The sequence below is a fragment of the Apium graveolens genome, chromosome 3 (genome assembly GCF_009905375.1).
Source record: "Apium graveolens cultivar Ventura chromosome 3, ASM990537v1, whole genome shotgun sequence".
In the NCBI taxonomy this organism is placed as follows: Eukaryota; Viridiplantae; Streptophyta; class Magnoliopsida; order Apiales; family Apiaceae; genus Apium; species Apium graveolens.
The window spans coordinates 32,168,824-32,189,013 of NC_133649.1; the positions used below are offsets into that span (position 1 = coordinate 32,168,824).

The following is a 20,190-nucleotide window of genomic DNA, read 5'->3' on the forward strand; positions in this document are numbered from 1 at the left end:
ACAATTATCGGAATTTGGTGAAGTGAGCTCGTTTGTGTTTACGCAATCAAATTTGTAACCATTGCACTTGCATGCTTTATAAGACTCCACTTTATTCAATGGACCTCTTATTAGGTCTATGAATTTTTCCTTGAACTTCTCATCATCTTTGACCTAAAACAAATGTGAGAAAATTAATTTATCCGAGATTTGTAAATATGTGGCATTTATAAAATGAAATGCATACCCTTCTTTCGAACCAATCCCTGAATTGTTCTTTTTGAAATTTTTCCTTTTCCGCATCATTAAAATGTGGGTATTGCCGTTCTACCAACTTTTGGAATCCACTACATATATTCAAATTAAAACAATCAAAATTTATATTTTAAACTAAATTAAATGCAAAATTAATACTAAAAATATCTTACCGCAAGTACTTTGCAACCTCCGGAGAATTAATAAGAACATAGTATGCCACTAGTTCATATTCATCACCACTAAACATTTTATCTTTAGTCCGTAGACTAGGATGTGTTGGATATGTGTACACTTCTAACAAATTGTCATCATGAAACATTCGAGGGGCCTCATTTCTTCGTAATTTATTACGCATTATTCCTTTTTTGGAATCAAAATACAACGTGCAAAAGTGTACACATTCCTCCTCAATATAGCGTTGTGCCATTGAACCCTCCGCTCGAGCTTTGTTTCCTACTTTTAATTTCAAGTTGTGCAAATATCTTTCAATAAAATACATCCAACGCCCATTAGCCGGCCCACCCAACTTACACTCGGTTGCTAAATGTAGTGGCAAATGCTCCATAGGATCAAAAAAATCAGGAGTGAAGACGGTTTCAAGTTTGGACATTATCCTCACTATATCTTTCTCCATTTTTTCCAAATCCGAGTTCTTTAGAACTGAAGAACATAAATCTTGAAAGAAGTTGCATAATAATGATAGGATCGGCTACATGCTTCGGAAGAAGATCACGACAAACTATAGGTAACAACTTTTGCATGAAGACATGGCCGTCATGTGATTTCATACCGCGAATGCAATTTTTTGCCCAATTCACACACCTAGATATATTTGAGGCATAGCCATCTGGACGTTTCAATGACTCAATCCACTTGAACAACTTATGAATTTGTTCCTTTGAAAGTGTGTATGGTGCATGTGGTTCAGTGCCATCACCTCGAATCCATAACTCACGGTGTACACGTAATTCTTGACAATCCTTTCTCAATTTTGTGTTATCTTTCGTCTTCTTTCCATCACCAAGAATTGTGTAGAAAATATTATCAAAGACATTCTTTTCTGTGTGCATAATGTCAATATTGTGACGAAGGCTAAGTGTCTCCCAATATGGAAGCTCAAAAAATGGAGAAAAATGTGTCCAATTGTGTTTCACCCTGTAATTCCTTGGTTTTTTCTTATGTGACTTTCCTGGATGAGGAAACTGTATCTGCTCACACATCACCTTGGCTCGGCCCCCTGAATGTCTAGCACAAACTGATCGTGTCTCTACACTTCCAAATTTAGTACTCCTTCGCAGGGGATCATCTGACTCCAAAAAATATCGAGCAGTGCCATAAAAACTTATTTTGCCACCATGTTTGAGTTGTTTACCTTTTACTTCTCCCATGCAAACTGGACATGATAACTTACCTTTGGTGGACCACCCGCTAAGCATTGCAAGTCCAGGAAAGTCACTAATCGTCCATAAAAGTGCCGCCTTCATGATAAAATTTGTACGTGAGAACATGTCATATGTTTCAACCCCTGCATGCCACAACACTTTCAATTCATCAATCAAAGGTCTAAGATAAACATGTAAGTCTTTTGTCGGATCCGTCGGTCCGGGAATAAGAAGAGGCATGAACATATATGGAGCCTTTGTACACATAGAGGGAGGAAGGTTATAAACAACAACCATCACAGGCCATACTGTATACTCCTTCGCGTGCTTGTCGCGAAAGGGATCAAATCCATCTGTAGAGAGCCCGAGTCTTACATTTCGAATCTCATTTGAAAATCTTTGAAATCTTTGATCAAATTTTTCCATTCATCTCCATCCGCTGGGTGACTTAATTCACCTTCAACTGCAATTCTATCATGGTGCCATCTCATAGCTTTTGCAGTAGTCTCGACCATGAATAAACGCTGCAATCTCATGATAATAGGAAAGTAACGCAAGATTTTTCGTGGAATCTTCTGTTTTTTAGGATCTTTCTGCTTCTGGTATCTGTCTCCATTGCATATATCACACTTTGTCTTGCCACTATGCTCTTTGTAAAATAACATGCAATCATTCTCGCAAGCATCAATTTTCTCATATTCCATATGCAATCCTTTAATCATCTTCCACATGTTGTAGTACTTTTCGGGCAATTTATGATCATCGGGTAGTACTAATCCAATGAGATGAAGTAAGTCATCAAAGCCATTGTTACTGCAATTATGCTTATTTTTCCACTCAAGCAACTTCATTGAGAACTCCAATGTTGTATAATTGGTATTGTTTGGATAAATTGGTTCAGAAGCGGTATTCACCATCTTGTAAAATTGTTTTGCCGTTTCATTTGTTTCTTTCTCAAAATCCTCGCAATCATCAAAATCATCCTCATCATGTGCATCATACATATCATCGTCTCTATATCCAGAACTCGTTCCAACCTCGACTTGTGATATATTTTTCTCCCCATGACAATCCCATGTAGTATACCATTGCATGATACCATATCGATACAAATCATTTTTAACGGTACTAGGCTTCTTAAAGTACTTATTTCCACAATCTCGGCCCGCACATTTTATAAGACCGTTATCTTTTTTTTCGCTATGTTTAATAGCAAATTCAATGAATCTATCCACACCGGCTTTATATTCTTCCGTTAAATATTTTGACTCATTAAAGCGGTTACGACCAATCCAACTACGATCGGATGCCATCTACAAATGCGCACATACATATAATTATTAACCACTAACAATATCAACATTTTACACTATTTATCATCCTATTGGAAAAATTAGTAAATAATAATTAATATTTATCAACAAATTCAAGTTATATGTATAAAAGTAATGCAATAATATTAAAGAAAAGATACAAATACAACAATAAATGAAAATAGATAATTATACTTACTTGCTGATTAAGAATGATCACATGAATGTAAATTGGGTGGAAAAGGGGAGAAGATGGGGAAGGAAATGGATGATTGCGGTTGGTAAGAGAAAGGGACAATAGGGTTGCCAAAATGGAGCTACTAAATTCAACCGGTTTCGGAAGAAAAAAGGAAGCGGCTAAATACAACGAAAAACGGTCGCATTTAGAGCTACTAAATTCGACCGAATCCAGAATAAAATAGGAAACGGCTAAATGCAACTGAAATCGGTCTTAAAACATTTTCAACAAACATCAGTCGTATTTAATTTTCCACTCCAGCCGGTCGTATTTAATTTTCTGCCACTGTCGGTCGTATTTAAGAGTGTGTACTTTACAACAAACCGGGAAAATTCCACCTCTTTTGGCGCCGAAATTAGAAAAAATGCGGGAATGGCTAAATTCGACCGAAATTGGTTGTATTTAGGAGTGCCCAATATTTCAATAGGCGGGAAAATTTCCTCCATTTTTATGGTAAGGGTAAATTCAACCGACATTCGGTCGAATTTACGAGCACGGCTAAATTCAACCACCAGCGGTCGAATTTGTTACTAAATTCGACCGCGCTAAATACTACCGAACTTTTATACAACCGATTTCGGTCGTATTTAGCCGCACCTTTATTTTCAACCGTTTTCAGTTGAATTTGACTTCGGTTGTATTTACGCGGTTGTATTTAGCCTCGTTTTCTTGTAGTGCGTGCAAATAAATTAATCTTTAGGTATGAACAGTGCAATTAAGTCTAAGTTATTTTTTTTTTATTTCCTGTATTCATAAAAAAAATATTTTAGAAAATAATAATGCGGAACCATGTGCTATTTTTTTGTGTTGATGCAGCTAGCGAAACAGGTTTGGGTGCATCAAATAACGTAACTACTTTGTGGCGCTGGAGAAGTTGAGATTTTGACTAGTATGGGTGCAGATCACAATCGACTAGTGTTTGATGCAGTTGGTCATCAGTGTGACAACTACTGACAAGGCAGTGAAGGGCGATCAAAGAAGATGGGAAAGTAGTCACGATATCCGGTCAGGTGACTGCACTTGGCGTCCAATTTCTGGTAAACTCAAAAGCATCTGGCTTGAAGACCCTGGAGAGTGGAAAGGGGAAGGCATTGACGTTTCTTTTGAAGCATCTTGAAACCGGCAGAATTTTCGGCAAAGTGATTATTCATCGTATTTGGTTTTCCTACAGTCAATGTTCTTTTAATTTACATGGTCATTAAATAAAAAAAAAAGAGTTACCTCATTCCATGTAAGCTGTCTGTATAATTTTCGACAGTATATATATGTAGTCACATAACTTGCAAAATTATATAAGATTAAATTCATCAAATTGTTACTTTTGCATTTATATTAATTTTATTGTACAAACCAGTAGTAAAATGAGATATGATTTTGGGCTCTGCAATATTTCCCAATTTTTATTGTTACTAGTAGGATGGATGTATATATCTCTAGCCGGAATAGCTAGTAGTATTATTTAAGTCTCCTTCACTCTAATGCATGCATGTATATGCTCAAGGTTTATCTTTTTTAAGAATCCAAGCACCAGCAGTAGTAATCAGAAGCCGAGATCCGCAAAAGTTCATCTGGCCTCATCCTCTCAAGTTCATTCGACCTCCGTGAACTATAATTGTTACGGTTTTCAGTGGCAAGAGGCATGTCCTCAGCTTTATTATGAAGTTGGTACTTCATTTTCTTGTATAGCCGCATTGTTGCCACACAATCATCGTAAGGATCTTGTACACCTGTCTGAATGTCGTAACTGATAATACAAAAGAAGGTGACTGGTTAATAAACTACCAAGTGATTACTTGATGATTGAGATTCAAAAGCTGCAGAATTAATCAAATATTATACCCAAGGTATGCTTTTGTTAGGTACTTTAGTGAGTTGCTAAGCTTGCTGGTTTTCAGTAATGGAGGATATTTTGCAGTATCCCTGCATCCAAATTCAACAGCAGATCAATTTGTAAAACAAGTTCAGCTTCTAAGTATTGTTTGATCAAGTGTTTGTAATTTGAAACCAAAACTTGCCTGATCATTATTCCCGGGTAATCCACCTCTAAACATTTCAGATCGTGATCCAACCCATGACCAACAAGGATTCTTGCTTTCCCACTCTTAGGTCGGATTTTCCACATCGGTTCTCCATTGCTTAGAAATTCTTGAATTTTCCTTTGAACTTGCCGCACTCCCATTGCATCTCTCATCATCTCTGCTCGTATGCCTGTTGTTTCATACCTGAAAATTTCATTTTCTGTAGCTGTCACATAAAATTACATACTTAATTTATTTATTTCTGGGATTGACGGAGGAGTACAGTAGATTAAGCTATATAGGTAGATACCTAAAGTTAGTGACAGCAAGTAGGGGTTTGACATAGGTATGGAAAATAATGTTCTCATATTCATCAATGAGACAAATCCTAGCACAAAGATCCAAGGAGCCGTCACTTCCCCCTCCAACCATCTTGCAAGCAAGTGCAACCACTCCCCTACCTCCTGCATTTTCATAATTTCTCATATTGTCAAAAATCCCCAAGTTTGCCATGCGATGTGTCAACCCCTGAAATTTTTTCAAAGACAAGGTGTAATGAGTGATTAAATTCCATGTGTTGAACCGAGTACTCTGTAGTTCAACGATAAATTGATGAAAAACTATACATGTTTCATTGCATCTAAATATAGACTTACGTTAACACTGGTGCGGGGGAGCTGACATGTGTTCAGGTGAGCCCTAAGAGCATTGCGGCTGCCAAGAATGTTTAGACAGATGTGACATCCACGCTCTTTAAATATCCTTTCACATTCAGCTTTTGGCAATGGCCCTGCATATAAGAAATTCATCAAACCAAGAAAAATTTAAAAGATCTACGAGTGACTGGTCCCTAACAAGCGATGAATGTAACACGGGAAATTGATGTAAATGCATAGTCATGTCACTGTATCCGTGCTTAAGTTTTTGATTTTAGGGTTCTTCCTGTCTTTTCACGGACATTTGGTTTGCCAACAATAGCTGGTGTAGACCAACGCCCAAGAAGTAATTAATCATATGTGATAACAAAGATGAATAAATACATCATACAGATGAATAGAAGTATTGAATGTATATAGGTGCATGTAAATGTGTGCTCTGAGTGATCAAGATTGATACCTATAAGGTGCTCCCTAAGGGACTCAAATGATCGACAATGTTTCCAACAGACACCACACATGGGTTCATGGCCAGAATGGTACGAGGTCCTCATGTGTTCCACCAAGTGCTCCATCTTGTTGAATTGTCTATAGCATGCTGCACACTTGTTCCTGAAATTAAATCGTAACTGATAATCATCAAGTATATTTTCAATAAGAAATTTTCAGCATTTATTTATAACGAGCTTCATTATCTATCGGATTTACATGCCAAATTGCCCAGCTATGGAACGAATTAAGAATTACGAACCTTTGGTACTCTGCAGACTCCATTCTTCGTATAAGATTATGCTGTATCGGAACCTAAATGGAGTTGTGGAAGAAGAGTGTGCATAGTGTGAGGTATTTATAGTTAGATGCATGCCCAAAAAGAACAGCCACCACAATACTCCTGAGTTGGCAACTGCAATTAGGTAGATTCTTAACTGATTCAAACTAATACTAATTAAAATAACTATATTTGATTGGGAAAAACATCACAAATTTCAAAATATAAATGAGATTTAAATAATTCAAAACATTTTTTTTTAAAATTAATTGAGAGTATCAAATTGAAGACGCATGACCTATCCTCTCACAACGTTAAAAGATTAATATAAGTCAAGATTCTGAAGCATACTGCAGTTTATCAAGTTGTATAAGTTTCATACGTAAGAACTACTCTCATGCAAAAGCCAAACAACAACATTCTAAAATGGTCAAACACATATCCAGATATTCCAAATTCCCAAAGGTCCACTGATTTTACACTGTATATTCCCCAGCCACAATGCACCTCTATCCTAAAATCGCTGGTAGACGTAGTGTCAGTGTTCCTGGACTTGTGCTTCCAGTCACATATCTAAACCTTTGCGGTTATATTATAAACACTGAAAGAGCACAATAGTTATTTTTTATATTGTAAATGAAGATAAATGTACGATAGTGCTCTACATAGATTTATATGCTGTACAGCCTAGTTATCAGGGAAAAAAAAAGAGTGGCATTTGTTGAATAGATAGGCTGCTACAATATAATGTATGTACGCAACCTGTCAGTACATAGCCAGCATCTAAACCTGCAGAGACTATAATAGTATTACACAGTCTTGATGGTTCATGCAAATGTATTCCGACGAGTCTGCAGCTAAGATTTAAGCTTTAAAAACTATTAAATCTCTTAATTAGTTGGGTTGAACCCGTCAAAGAAAGTTGTTCCTGCTTAAGATTGTGGACTTGTGATTCTTCTTTCATATTAATTCAACACTGATTCAGGTCGAAATCCCGACTCAACTGGAAAATTAGTGAAATTTCTACCGTATAGATTCTGGGTCTGGCTGGGATATCCGTCATGAAAACACTAGCTTTTGACCAGGAAAAAAGGAAAGAAATATTCACAGGGGCCAACCCATCAATTAATACAACTGCAGATTCTTGCTTTGAAGATGCCTCGACAAATCATAGAGAGAGATGTGTCGTCAGAATATTTTTAAATTTCTGGTCCACCACACGGCCGCTACTTTTTACGTTTCTGCCAATTTCATCCCACGATCTGTTCGAATGTCAACATGTAATGATGCCCCTCCCCCTTTTATGTTGGTTACTGTAAACTGATTATGTTGGATCCAGAGTACTACGTACTGTACATCTGATTAAATCAAACAAATTTTAGTCGACTTCTGTATAGTTTTATAGCCTCAGACTTGTTTTTCTTGCTCTACAACTCATTTTTTTAAGTTGTTAAAATTAACATGCATCAACTCGAATATATGTGTATTAGACAATATATTGGCTGATGGTCGTGGGATCTCTCTAGAATTCCGTAGCGATTATAACTATTATCGGCAAAAAAATAATAGTAATTAGGGGTGTGTTTGTGTTTGTGTTTATATGTGTGTAATTAGATTCTTCCCCCTCTTTTTTCCATATTTTATCCTTTATAAATGATGAGTCATTTTGTGGGATTAGATCATGTGTGTTCCTCTATGATGAGGGTAAGTGACAAGGATAATATAGGGTGGTGGCACATGAATTGAATTGTTTTCCAGGAAATCCGCGAGGGAGGTGTGGGCTCTGTGATTAGAGAGGAAATGGTTTGCCCTAGGCTGTATGGAGCTTTCAGTTGCACCATAATTAGCTGTACATAACGGAGAGACCGCGGGGGATATTTTCCCATCATTGCTGAATTTTTTTGTCATCGCCATCGCCTCACACTACGTCTCTCCCATCCTATACATGAGATTTCGAATCTTGAAATAATTGAGAGATGATTATTGCAGCAATTCATTGTGCTTTGTGAAAAAGTATGTCCGGACAATCATGTTAGATAAATCTGAAACTTTAAAACAAAATACTTGTAAAGTAACCTTTTAGTAGTATGAGGGAATGGCATCTATGACTATTGACCGAATAAGAGCACACTAACTGAAAGCGGCTGGGACAAGTACAATGCAAATGCAAAACATATATAATCATTGCTATAATTTGTCATCTAAAAGTGTCTTTTGTTGTTAAAACAAAACTTGAACTCCAATATTATATTCATTTTAAAACCAAATATTTCTTTATTTACCTAAACTTTGTCACTTTACCCTAAGTTTTATTTAAGGTACAATAACATGCATCCTAAGTTTCATTTAAGGTATAATAACATGAATCTCTTTTTATGATGATATGGCTATATGTATAAATACATTTTGATTTCAAATTTAGAATCAAACATACAAATATACATATTTGCATTCAAGTATAGATTTTTTTTTAAATTAAAATTTTTAACATTTAATTTTAAATTATAAAAATCAAATCACTTATAGTATTATATTGAACTTTCTCTACTAAAAGAATATGCCCGATATATATGATTGTCGATTGAGTCTGAAAAACTAAGTACGATAAAATGCTGACATACCAGAGTCCTCGCCTCCTCTCGTTCCCTTCGCAATTACCATGCCACCTAGAATTTTGTGATTCTCGTTCGCTCGAAGTCACGGCAAGGCAACACTTGTATAATTCATTAAGATGGTACATAGGATTATTATAATTACTAGTTGATAATCTGTGCGAAATACGGTTCGAAATTAAAAATAATAGTATCATATTATTATTTATATAAAACTAAAACTCATAATCCGTGCAAAATACAAATACAAATCTAAATATAATAGATAAAATGTTGTTAAGATATGTAGTTAAAAAAATCAAAGTTAAGTTTAACTCTAAAATTTCACCGTATAATTTTAGTTATGCATGCACCTAATTATTTACTTATACAAATTTGACATGTTAATTTACTAATACGATTATTTTAAAGTAAACTGACGCTTGGATGTTTCAACAACAAATAAAAATTGAAGAAAAATTAAATTTACAGAGAGTAGAAGTTAATTTTTGTCAGTTGAGATTTTATTACATAAAATTTTAAAAATAGTTGTATAATTTTTTAGTGAATACCAAAATTTGGGAGCTAAACATTATTTCGCTTATTAGTATAGATAGTTGATAGTTGATAACCCGAAACACAGGCCCGAGACTAAAAATATCGAATTAATATTTGTAGAGAATTATTCATAATCTGTGTGAAACACGAATTAAAATTAATATAATATATCAAATATTAAATTGGTACTTGTAAAAAATAGTCATGTGGTTAAAAAGAATCGAATCAGTTATGAAATTTTCCAGTATAATTCTAGTTTTGCATTGTTTTACTTGATATAGAAATCTAACATATTAATTTTATTTTTGTGAAACGAATTGTATCTCTATCTTACGACCCAAATATTTGTTCTTTAGATAATTTAATATTAATTAATATTATTTGATAATTATCTTTTAATTAGCCTTTTCAATATAATTTATTTATTATTACCTAATTATCGATAAAAAATAATTTACAATTTAAAAGTAAATAGATGTTATTAAACTTAATTTAATATTATTTAATATAATCTAAATACAGCCCATAAATTTGTTATTGTTAAAATATGTTTTTTAATTTTAAGTAAATAAACGTTGTGATACGATCCTTAAATCAATAACTTTCAGTTTAAAAGTTTATAAATGTTACTAAAGTCATTTGCTATTACTTAAATATTTTTATAATAATATTATCCAATTTAAAAGTAAACTGACACTAGGATTGACACTAAGTAATAGAAAATAAAGTTTACAGAGAATAGAAGTCAATCCGGGTTAATAATTTACTTTGCAGTTAGTAGTTTTTCCAATATAATCTATAAATAAATAAAGTTTACAGATAGTATAAGTCAATTCGTATTAGTAATTTACTTAGTAGTTTGCAAAAAAATAAAATTTAAAAGAATGAAAGTCGATTTGTGTTAAAAACAATGTTTATAGAGAATAGAAGTCAATTTATGTCTGGTAAGTAATAAAATTTGGTACTTTGGTACTTTGGTATTTTTAGCACCAGATTATACATGATTTCGCTTATTAATAAAGAATATAGATACTCAGTGACGAAATAAGTGAGAAGAATGGAGTATGTTTATAAAGTACCTAATGTAATGGGCGTGATTGGCAAATCATTTAAGTGAGCTTATTGACTTATAAGTCCGCAACAGCTTATTGACGGGTGTTTGCCGACTCAGCTTATAAGTTGAATTTATAACTTATAAGCTGATAAGTTCAATGTTAGTAACGACGTACTTTTTCTCAACTTATTTTTTATTTTTCATTTTTTATCAATTTTATTTTTAAAATATATTTTTCTAAATGTTAATCTAACTTAAAATATAAGAATTAAGATAATTATATTTAAAAATGATTTATTTTAGTTTATTTAAATAAAAAAATTATGACTTATAAGTTAAATTATCCAAACACTTGTATAAGCATTTATCGACTTATCACTTATCAGTCACTTATTCGATTTACGTCATAAATAACTTATTTTAAGATTTCCCAAGTGGGCACAATGTCCCCGTTTGGGAAATTTTATTTGTTCCCGTTTGAGAAATCTTAAAACAAGTAGCTTATCATTTAAACTGAATAAGTGACTTATAAGTGATAAGTCGATAAATGTTTATAAGTTATACATGTGTTTCGATAATTTTACTTATAACTATAAGTCCTAATTTTTTTTATTTAAATGAACTAAAAGAATAATTTTTAAATATAAATATTTTATTCTTATACTTTAAGTTAGATTAACATTTAAAAATATATTTTAAAACTAAAATTAATAAAAAAAATGAAAAATCAAAAATAAGTTGAAAAAAATACGTCATTACTCATTCAACTTATCCGCATATAAGTTGTAAATTCCACTTATAAATTGAGTCGGCAAACACTCGTCGTTAAGCTGTTGTGGGCTTATAAGTCAATAAGCTGGCATATAAGATTTGTCAAACATGTTCATATAAAGTACCCGAGATTGCGTTTGAAAACGCGAATTTCATTTCAAATAGTGGAATTCAATTCTAGGAATTAAATTAAACCATTTCAAATTCAAATTTCCTGTTTGGTAAGTATAGTAATTTTAAATTCTGGATTTCAAATTCCAACATTGTTTGGCAACGACTAGAATTTTATTTGAAATCTCAATTTAACAATACATCAAAAATCACTGGAAATACATTTTAAATACATAATATTTGGAGATGCATAATCTTCGTAAATGACTCATCCAGACAAAATGCTATCTAATGACCGTTTAAAGCTAATTTTAATTTAATTCTACTACAACCACAACCACCATCATTGCCATCTCGGAGAGAACAACCAACACTAGCTTTCACTCTACAGCTGCTGTCGACCTTGTCATTCTAGTTACTTCGCAAATATTAAACCTTCTCGCTGACATCACCATCTCCTGGTACTCTAACTTCTCTTCACCACCTTGTGCTCCGAAAAACAAAACAAACCAAAATCAATTTAAAACGGAATTACAAGTAGCACAATCAAGATATTAACACAAATTAAAATCCCAACACAGCACTTCACGAGAAAATCCTACAAAATAGAAATTAACGCAGATTACAGCCCCAATAAAAAACTAAATTTTACAAGAAAATCCTATAGAATAACAATAAAAACATATATAAATCCCAACAAAAAATAAAACTTTATGATAATATCCAACAAAATAGCAATAATACAACAAATCAAATACAAACAACAGTTTTAGTTAATAGTATAATCATTAAGTATAATCGGTAATGACTATGTATAAGTCATATGAAAGAGATACTCCCCTAGTGAAAACAAGAACAAACATCAACAGTCTTAATTGACAAAGACAGTGGAATATAAGATGATAGTCAGAAATTACCCATTTCAGAACTTCGATCTCAGATTACATAAGCTTGTCAGCTTCTTTAACAGAATCTGCAGAAACCAGAAGTCCGCCAAAGCTTGTATGATTATACTCCATCAATTGCTTATCAAATTCAATCTCGCCTCTGTAAAAAAATTCAACGTATATAAACAGAGATAGCAAGCAAAAATACAAGTATATTTGATGCATAAATCATTTGAATCCACGAAACTACATATCTGTATGTACACTATTATATTGAAGTCAAATTAGAGATAATCTGGTTGTACGTTAGTCGATACTTGTGATCATATAAACTAGAAATAGAAAGCTAGCATAAGCACTAAATTACAAGTAAATGGTAGAAGTGGTTACAGTTCACTAAAAAACATATCTATATGTTAAATGAAAAGCAGAAGTAAAGATAATATGTGTATACATACAGAGCAAGTTCTCGAACAGATCTATGTCACGTGACATTTACAACTATGCAATTTAAGATGACTTTCAAATTTTTAATTCCCTTCAGCAACATCAGCTGACTTTAGACCATATTCTTTTCGTGGAGAGTTGTCGTCAAATTATGATTATAGAGTACATTCCAGCCTGATCACTGCACCAAGCCAAAACATTCTATAATGTCTATTATTAGCACTAAACATGGGCCAGTGACAAGTTTTAATAATTACCCTCTTCACTGAATCATGCATATGTATTAACACTAAAATGATCATTATTCTACAATGCACTAAATTAAAGATATAAACTTCTACTTTTTTAGCACTGTTTACCTTAATACTGGAATCATGATGTTTAAAATTTCCGACTAGAAATCATATTTAACAAACTAATTAAAATCTACCCAAACTAACCAAAAAATGATCTTATCTAATCTTCTGAACCACTTAACGCCAATTAATCATAGAAGCATATATACATATCATACACAATTAAACAAAATACTAGGCATGCCGATATCAAATTAAGGCATGTGATTATTCCTAAATATGTCGATTTCAATTACTATGCAAATTATATATCATCATCACTGTCATCATTATCCATTGAATGCTTTCGTGAAATGTTCGAATATATACAAGTTCAAAAAAAAGCAGAGAGGTACTCAACTAAAACCAACAGTTATAGCAATAAAGCACAAATTGAGACAAATCAGTGAGAATTTAAATAGAAAAATTTGTAATATACTAACACTTGAGTTGATTTCTCCTGTGAACTGCAAAAACAGCTAATAAAATCAGCTATTTTCAATTATCAAACATATAGATCTAATCAATATGTTGCGTGTCTGTGACACGATTGAATTTATTAGGTATTTGTATATACATATATTGAATCAATTAGGTGTAATATGTATATACACACACGCGTAGCATACTTATATTGATTGATGAAACAAAAATATAAGAGTAAAAAGAGGGAAAAAGAGAGAGATAGAGAGAGAGATAATAGGTAGAGATTCGAGAGAATTTTTGAGAGAGAGGCGACCGGGAGCGACTGAGAGAGTGAGAGAGTGATGTCTGGAGTTTATTTGATAATTGGGCTCATTTCAAATAACATATTTGAAATTGGTATTCCAAATTCCCAAGCATGGGCATTAGTTTTAAATAGGTAGAAATTGGGCCAAATTTTAATCCAAATCCCTCACCTATCCAAACAGAAAATTTGAGTTAAATTCAGCATTTAAAATGAAATGGGGCTATCCAAACATGCCATGATGTAATTCTGAGCCATTTCGGCTCGCGGAGATCCAGGTTTAGTTTCGGGTTAAGCTTCAGTAGAGCATCTGCAGGAAAAGGATTTTTATATTTAAAAAACCGGCTTGAGAGCCTCCTAACATGTTCTTAATTAAGGATTAGTGATGCAGTACAATATTCTAGAAACAACAATTTATTGAACAAAACACGATAAAAAGATTCTAAGCAATAAATTATACGAGTTTTAATAATAACTAACCAATATTATTCCCAATAAAATATATAATCAAAGCTAAATATTAAAGTTGAAATTTCAATACTTATATAAAATATAAAACCCTAGTATTAAACCTAATAGATAAAGGCCCAATTATAAATAATGATGAGAAACGAGAATTTAATTATTTTATTTTTATTTAGTCTAAAGATAAATAATGTATTTATTTATATATTTTATATATGGGTCTATTATTGTTTATTAAGTTGGTTATTTCTAATAAAACCCAATTTTTATGGGTCCTAATCCATTAGGTTATTTATTAAGATTTTTATTTTTATATAAGCATTGTAATCCCCAAATATTACTAAATTTTGATTATACACTTTCTTGGCAATAATATTAATTAATTATTTTTGGGATAACCACTTGTCATTTCGGCTCATGGGAAGGAGGGAGTAGTTTACAATGTAGGTGATATAACCACGAGTCATTTCGGCTCATAAGTAGGAGGGAGTAGTTTCGGGTTAAGCTTTAGTAGATATTCAAAAACTGGCTTAAGGGTCCTAACATGTTCTTAATTAAGGATCAGTGATGCAGTACAATATTGGAGAAACAACGATTTATTGAACAAAACACTATAAAAAGATCATAAACAATAAATTATACGATTTTTAAAAATAATTAATTAATATTATTTCCAATAAAGCATATAAGCAAAGCTCAGTATTAAAGTTGAAATTCCAATGCTTATATATATAATATAAAACCCTAGTATTAAATCTAATGGATAAGGCCCAATTATAAATAATGACGAGAAACGAGAATTTAATTAGTTTATCTTTATTTAGTCTAAAGATAAATAATGTATTTATTTATATATTTTATATGTGGGGCTATTAGTTTATATTAAGTTGGTTATTTCTAATGAAACTCAATTGTTACGGGTCCAAGTCCATTCGGTTATTTACTAGGTTTTCTATTTCTATATAAGCATTGTAATCCCCCAAATATTACTAAACTTTAATTATACACTTTCTTGGGATTAATATTGATTAAAAAATTTTAGGAATCGCGTAATTCATTATTTTGATCTTTTATTCTTGATTTTATATTATAATTCATCTTTCTCAATTCTTGTCATGCATCAAATAACCTATTTAATTAATAAACTATAAACCACATATAAAACACAAACAAATATTAATGCTCTCTAATGTAAATACATATAAACTCATAAATAACATATATAAATATTTTTCACTCCCGTTCCTCATCATTATCCCCTTGTTGCAGAGAACTCAATCACGAGTTTTGTAAAAATCAAGAATCACGCATAGATGATCCATGCTAATCTGGAAAAAGGGTCGAGGTGCTAATAACTTTGAAAACTGGCAAGCAAGAGAAGGAAGTTTAGGCAAGTACTCCGGAATCATGAAGTCTATATGCTCAACCTCAATAATATCATCAATTACTTGCTTTTCTTGAACAACCGAAACTTGCTCCACATGATATTTTGCATCAGAAATATATTCATTAACATTTTCTATGCAACTCAAAGAATCTGGTACAATCACATCATCCTCGTTTAACTAATTTTCTGTATCCGCATCTTCAATTTGTTCGACTTCAATTTGCCATTTTACCTTTTTCTCATTTTCCAAATGCAAGACGTTCCACTTGAGATTCGAGAGTCTGAAGATTTCTCATTGCTTTTCTCAAATTTTTGTTTTAGCTCCCCATGCACGTTTGCGCCTTTCTTTACCCAACCCAATTTTGTACCTCTTTTTCGATCTCTCAAGTTCATCATATTAATTATCTAAATCATTCAATGTAAGCTCATATTGAAGTAACAAACCACTACTACATAAATGGTCTTCAACAACACCCAAAAATGATATTGCCACGTAAAATGCTGCCTTCGATGGCCAAAATCGAATAACAAGAATGTATGACAACATTATACTGGAATGTTGTCGTGCATGTCGCCTTAAATAATCAAAGCTAACATCTATTTGGTGTTGCCTTAAATATGTGATTTTTTTTAAAAGAAGCGTGATAAAAGCCCGCTCTGAGTGAAAAAGAATGACCGCTTAGTTAAAATTATATCAAAAAATTAAAAATAAAGAGAGAAGCCCTCTCAATTTTATTACGTATAAAGACTCTATCTTTCATTCTCTCTTTCACTCTCATCCGACTCACACATTCTTCATCATCATCTCCATTCGAAGCTCAACTTCACGAATTTAATTTTTCAATTACACGTTATACTCCCGCCCACATACAGACAAACAAAAAACCCTCTCTTTCTCTGTCTCTATCTCCCTTTCCCTCTCACACTCTTCGTTCGTAGGTCCTCATCTCCATTCGAAACTCCGATCATCTTCGTCTAATTGATTTGTGGTATGTTTATTTTTATGTCTAATTTAGTAGTGACTTTATGGTAGTTTATGGTTTAGAAACTCAAATTTTATGAGTTCTAATTTGATAATTTTGGTGTTTTACAAACCCTAATTTTGGGGGGGGGGGTTATTTGTAGCCTAATTGGGGCTTTATAGATATATTTATGCATATGTATATGTATGTCCGTTGGTATGCTATATTTCTTTTGTGTTTTACACTCCATATACTGGCCTTTGCCTTGTACCTTTGACAGGTCACACAGTATTAGAACCTTAGCCCTGGCAATGTTTTATAGTTCAAGTTTTCAAAAGTGATAGTCTTTATTCTTATAAACATTATGGGTCTCTACTTTAGATCTGCTGCAAATGAAGGAATTGACTTCATTATGAATTATATGGGTGTTTGTATAACTATTATAGACAATGAGCAAAAAACCAAGATGGAGGGTACCTTGTGTAGTTCAGATACTGAGATATTCTGTTCTATACTTAACAAGATTTAGTCACCACATTAAGCGATTTTAGTCGAGCTTGCCCAATATGCTCAGATCTCCAGGTACTGACATTTGGCAAGGGTGGAGACATGCTGTTGTTGTCAGGAGTGGGTGTTTTTTAGGAAGGGTTATTTGTTTCTTTTTGGATTTTATCGGATTCGTGAGACTTTTGTGGAGACTCGGATTGGTGATGATGAGAAATATGATAAGGTAATTTGTTTTAACTTTAAAATGTAGCATTGTTTGATATGGGTCTTTAATTTGGATAATCAAGAACATATCAGTAAACATGTTGTACTTATCGGTATCGCGGCTATCGGGTACCTGATTGTATATTTAGGTTATCAAGTTCTAATCTACCTTGGAAGTAAGTAATGATAAGATGTTCAATTCAAGGAATTAGTCACTTTTTTTTGCTTATGCCCATAAACTTTGGCTGCTAGTTAGTTTAACAACTTTTGTAGGCTTGTAGGATTTTAATAAATGTTTATAGGACAGTTCTGTCCAAATGTATAGTTAGGTTTAAGAGGGTTGAATAATATATGCTAAATATTCATTCATAAGGTCTTATGTTAGTGAAATTAGAAAAGAACCAGAAGTAGTAGATATGCAAGTCCTAAGAATACAAGCATTTAATCTTTCTCGAGGTAATTGAAGCATAAATTGAATTTATGAACATAACAATTTCTATCGATCAAGTATCAGTGCATCTTTTAGGTTATTTTTTTCTTGTCTCATGTAAATTCTACTTTTATTAGGTAGAGCACAAGGATCGATCCGATGAACCTGAAAGACCTGGAGTTATTGTATCTAAGCATGTCTCTTATATAGATATATTATACCACATGTCTGTTTCTTACCCGAGCTTTGTTGCCAAGGTTTGTTAATCCATTTCTCGTAATTTTTGAAGTTTTTATATAAAATTTAAGATGATTTAGCCAACATACCTCTGTACTAATTTTGCTTTTTATATTATTTCTGAAGAGATCAGTGGGTAAATTTCCTCTGCTTGGTCTTATCAGGTAGTGACAATCTCTTCCTTAAAATTTTGTGTTCTGTTATCACTACTTAGGGGCATAGGGATACAGGCATTCATGCCATTTGACCGGGCTACTTTTTTTTATTGTTTTTACAACAAATGCCTTGGTTGTATCTATGTTCAGAGGGAGTCAAAATCGTCAGACTTTAAGGGTGTTTCAGGTATTTAGATAAGTGAATATGCTTCCGGTACCTTGACTTTAAGTGAATATGCTTTCAAGTATTGGTTTTCAATAGCAGAATTTGACCATTTTGTCATTAATAGTATAGGTTTTGTTAGATCTTTTTCTTGTATATTATGATTTTAATTAAAATCCAGAATATGAAATTGTAATGCTTATTCATCCTAGATGTGTTCATGTTGCACATGTGTTGAACATCTGCCAATATTGTACTATTCAGACTATTGAACCATATATGTTGTAGTTTGTATACTTACATTTTGTATGCTCAATTGTGGTTGTCGTGTTTAATATTTCATTTATTCATGTATCTTAGTCAGATTAATTCAGTTAGTTTAAATTGAAGTATGATCATTTTAAAGATTACATTATATATGCATCATCATAATTTGTTTGATTTTTTTCTTTTCTACCCTGATTTTTTCAAGTGCTGCACAATAGTGACCTTGTTTATTCTTGACAGCCCGTGGGAAATTTTAGGGCATCCGGATACTGCTATATATGGTGCACCTCGTACATATCTTACTCATCGTCAGATATAACAAGAATCTGCAAACAAGAACACAAATGCTAACACCCTTGAAGATTCACTAGAGAAAGCCTTTAGAAGATCACTCAGATTGAGAAGAATTTTAAGGCCCACATTTTTTTGTTTTACAATTTATTGCTTATGGAGTTGTTACATACTTTTATGGGAACGGAAGTTTATAACTTGTACAATTTTAAAATTTTAAGTACGACTTTAAATTTTAGGTCGGTATTGTTTTTTAAGTTTGACTTAGAACTTTTAAGTTGAAAATTCTTTATCGAAGTATTTATGTTTGACTTTAAGTTGATTTGAATTTGGTTAGTGTATTGTCGGGATGAATATTAATTAATATTGGTATGTTCATTTAGAAAAAAAAAGCTATTACAAAATTATGACAAAAAAATGTTGCCTTAGCTTGTAAAAATATTGTTAAAACTTTAACAATGTTAACTGCTCTGTGTTGCTATAGAGGAAAAAAGATGTTGCAATAAGATTTAAGGTAACACCCCACACCTGTTGCGATTGACTAGAGGGTGTTGTTACAGGGTTAAAGCCAACACTTGTGCTGGTGTTGCTATTGAGTAAAATATGTTGTCGTAGGACCTTAAGGCAACATTATCTGGATGTTGGCATAGTTTTCTAAAATATATTGGTATAACATCAAAGGCCACATGCAAATTTACAACACCCTCAAAATTGACTAAAGTATTTCCTTACGCCTTATGACTACATTTTTCAGTATTTTTAACATTTTTTTTGGATGTTGCTGAAGAGTATTTTTGTGGTGGTGAACATTCGCGACAATAAATATATACTTCATAATATGTTAGATATATTTGTGATGTCATGTCTAATAATGATTTGTATTTAGTTTTCAGATCTTGACTAACAGAACAAATCAGGACTTAACTGGAAATCAGTACTTATACTGAAGTCAGAACTTAAGATATCAGAACTTAAGTTATCTGAACATAAGATATCAGAAGATATTTATCAGGAGATAATATCAGGAC

The 20,190-nt window shown here is 32.5% G+C and overlaps 2 protein-coding genes and 2 long non-coding RNA genes across 4 annotated transcripts; 1 reads left to right on the top strand and 3 right to left on the bottom strand.

The window, feature by feature from the left end:
- Window positions 1-1,990: 1,990 nt before the first annotated feature.
- On the bottom strand, window positions 1,991-2,932 carry LOC141714071 (uncharacterized). The gene has a single exon (XM_074517614.1). It carries the CDS (start codon window positions 2,930-2,932, stop codon window positions 1,991-1,993), a length of 942 nt encoding a protein of 313 aa, XP_074373715.1.
- A 1,625-nt stretch (window positions 2,933-4,557) lies between these two features.
- On the bottom strand, window positions 4,558-6,642 carry LOC141710657 (uncharacterized). Its single transcript, XM_074513209.1, has 7 exons — window positions 6,596-6,642; window positions 6,305-6,456; window positions 5,845-5,978; window positions 5,499-5,716; window positions 5,186-5,392; window positions 5,010-5,090; window positions 4,558-4,914 (listed from the first exon to the last, which is right to left on the bottom strand). The coding sequence occupies exons 1-7, from the start codon at window positions 6,616-6,618 to the stop codon at window positions 4,683-4,685; spliced, it is 1,047 nt and encodes a 348-aa protein (XP_074369310.1). The 5' UTR covers window positions 6,619-6,642; the 3' UTR covers window positions 4,558-4,682.
- Window positions 6,643-11,926: 5,284 nt separating this feature from the next.
- On the bottom strand, window positions 11,927-13,925 carry LOC141710932 (uncharacterized). The gene is made up of 3 exons (XR_012571143.1): window positions 13,811-13,925; window positions 12,616-12,745; window positions 11,927-12,182 (listed from the first exon to the last, which is right to left on the bottom strand). It is a non-coding gene; the product is annotated as an uncharacterized LOC141710932 (long non-coding RNA).
- Window positions 13,926-16,219: 2,294 nt separating this feature from the next.
- Window positions 16,220-19,400, top strand: LOC141710658 (uncharacterized). Its single transcript, XR_012571006.1, has 4 exons — window positions 16,220-17,638; window positions 18,187-18,306; window positions 18,413-18,450; window positions 19,112-19,400. It is a non-coding gene; the product is annotated as an uncharacterized LOC141710658 (long non-coding RNA).
- The last annotated feature ends 790 nt before the right edge of the window (window positions 19,401-20,190 follow it).

Bases quoted from the DNA above. Each gene is read 5' to 3' on its own strand.
- LOC141714071 (XM_074517614.1), bottom strand. From the start codon at position 2,932: ATGGCATCCGATCGTAGTTGGATTGGTCGTAACCGCTTTAATGAGTCA.
- LOC141710657 (XM_074513209.1), bottom strand. From the start codon at position 6,618: ATGGAGTCTGCAGAGTACCAAAG. The intron at 6,457-6,595 runs GTTCGTAATTCT...ATTTAATTTCAG, and splicing joins GAGTCTGCAGAGTACCAAAG to GAACAAGTGTGCAGCATGCT. The intron at 5,979-6,304 runs GTATCAATCTTG...TCTTATATGCAG, and splicing joins CCTTAGGGAGCACCTTATAG to GGCCATTGCCAAAAGCTGAA.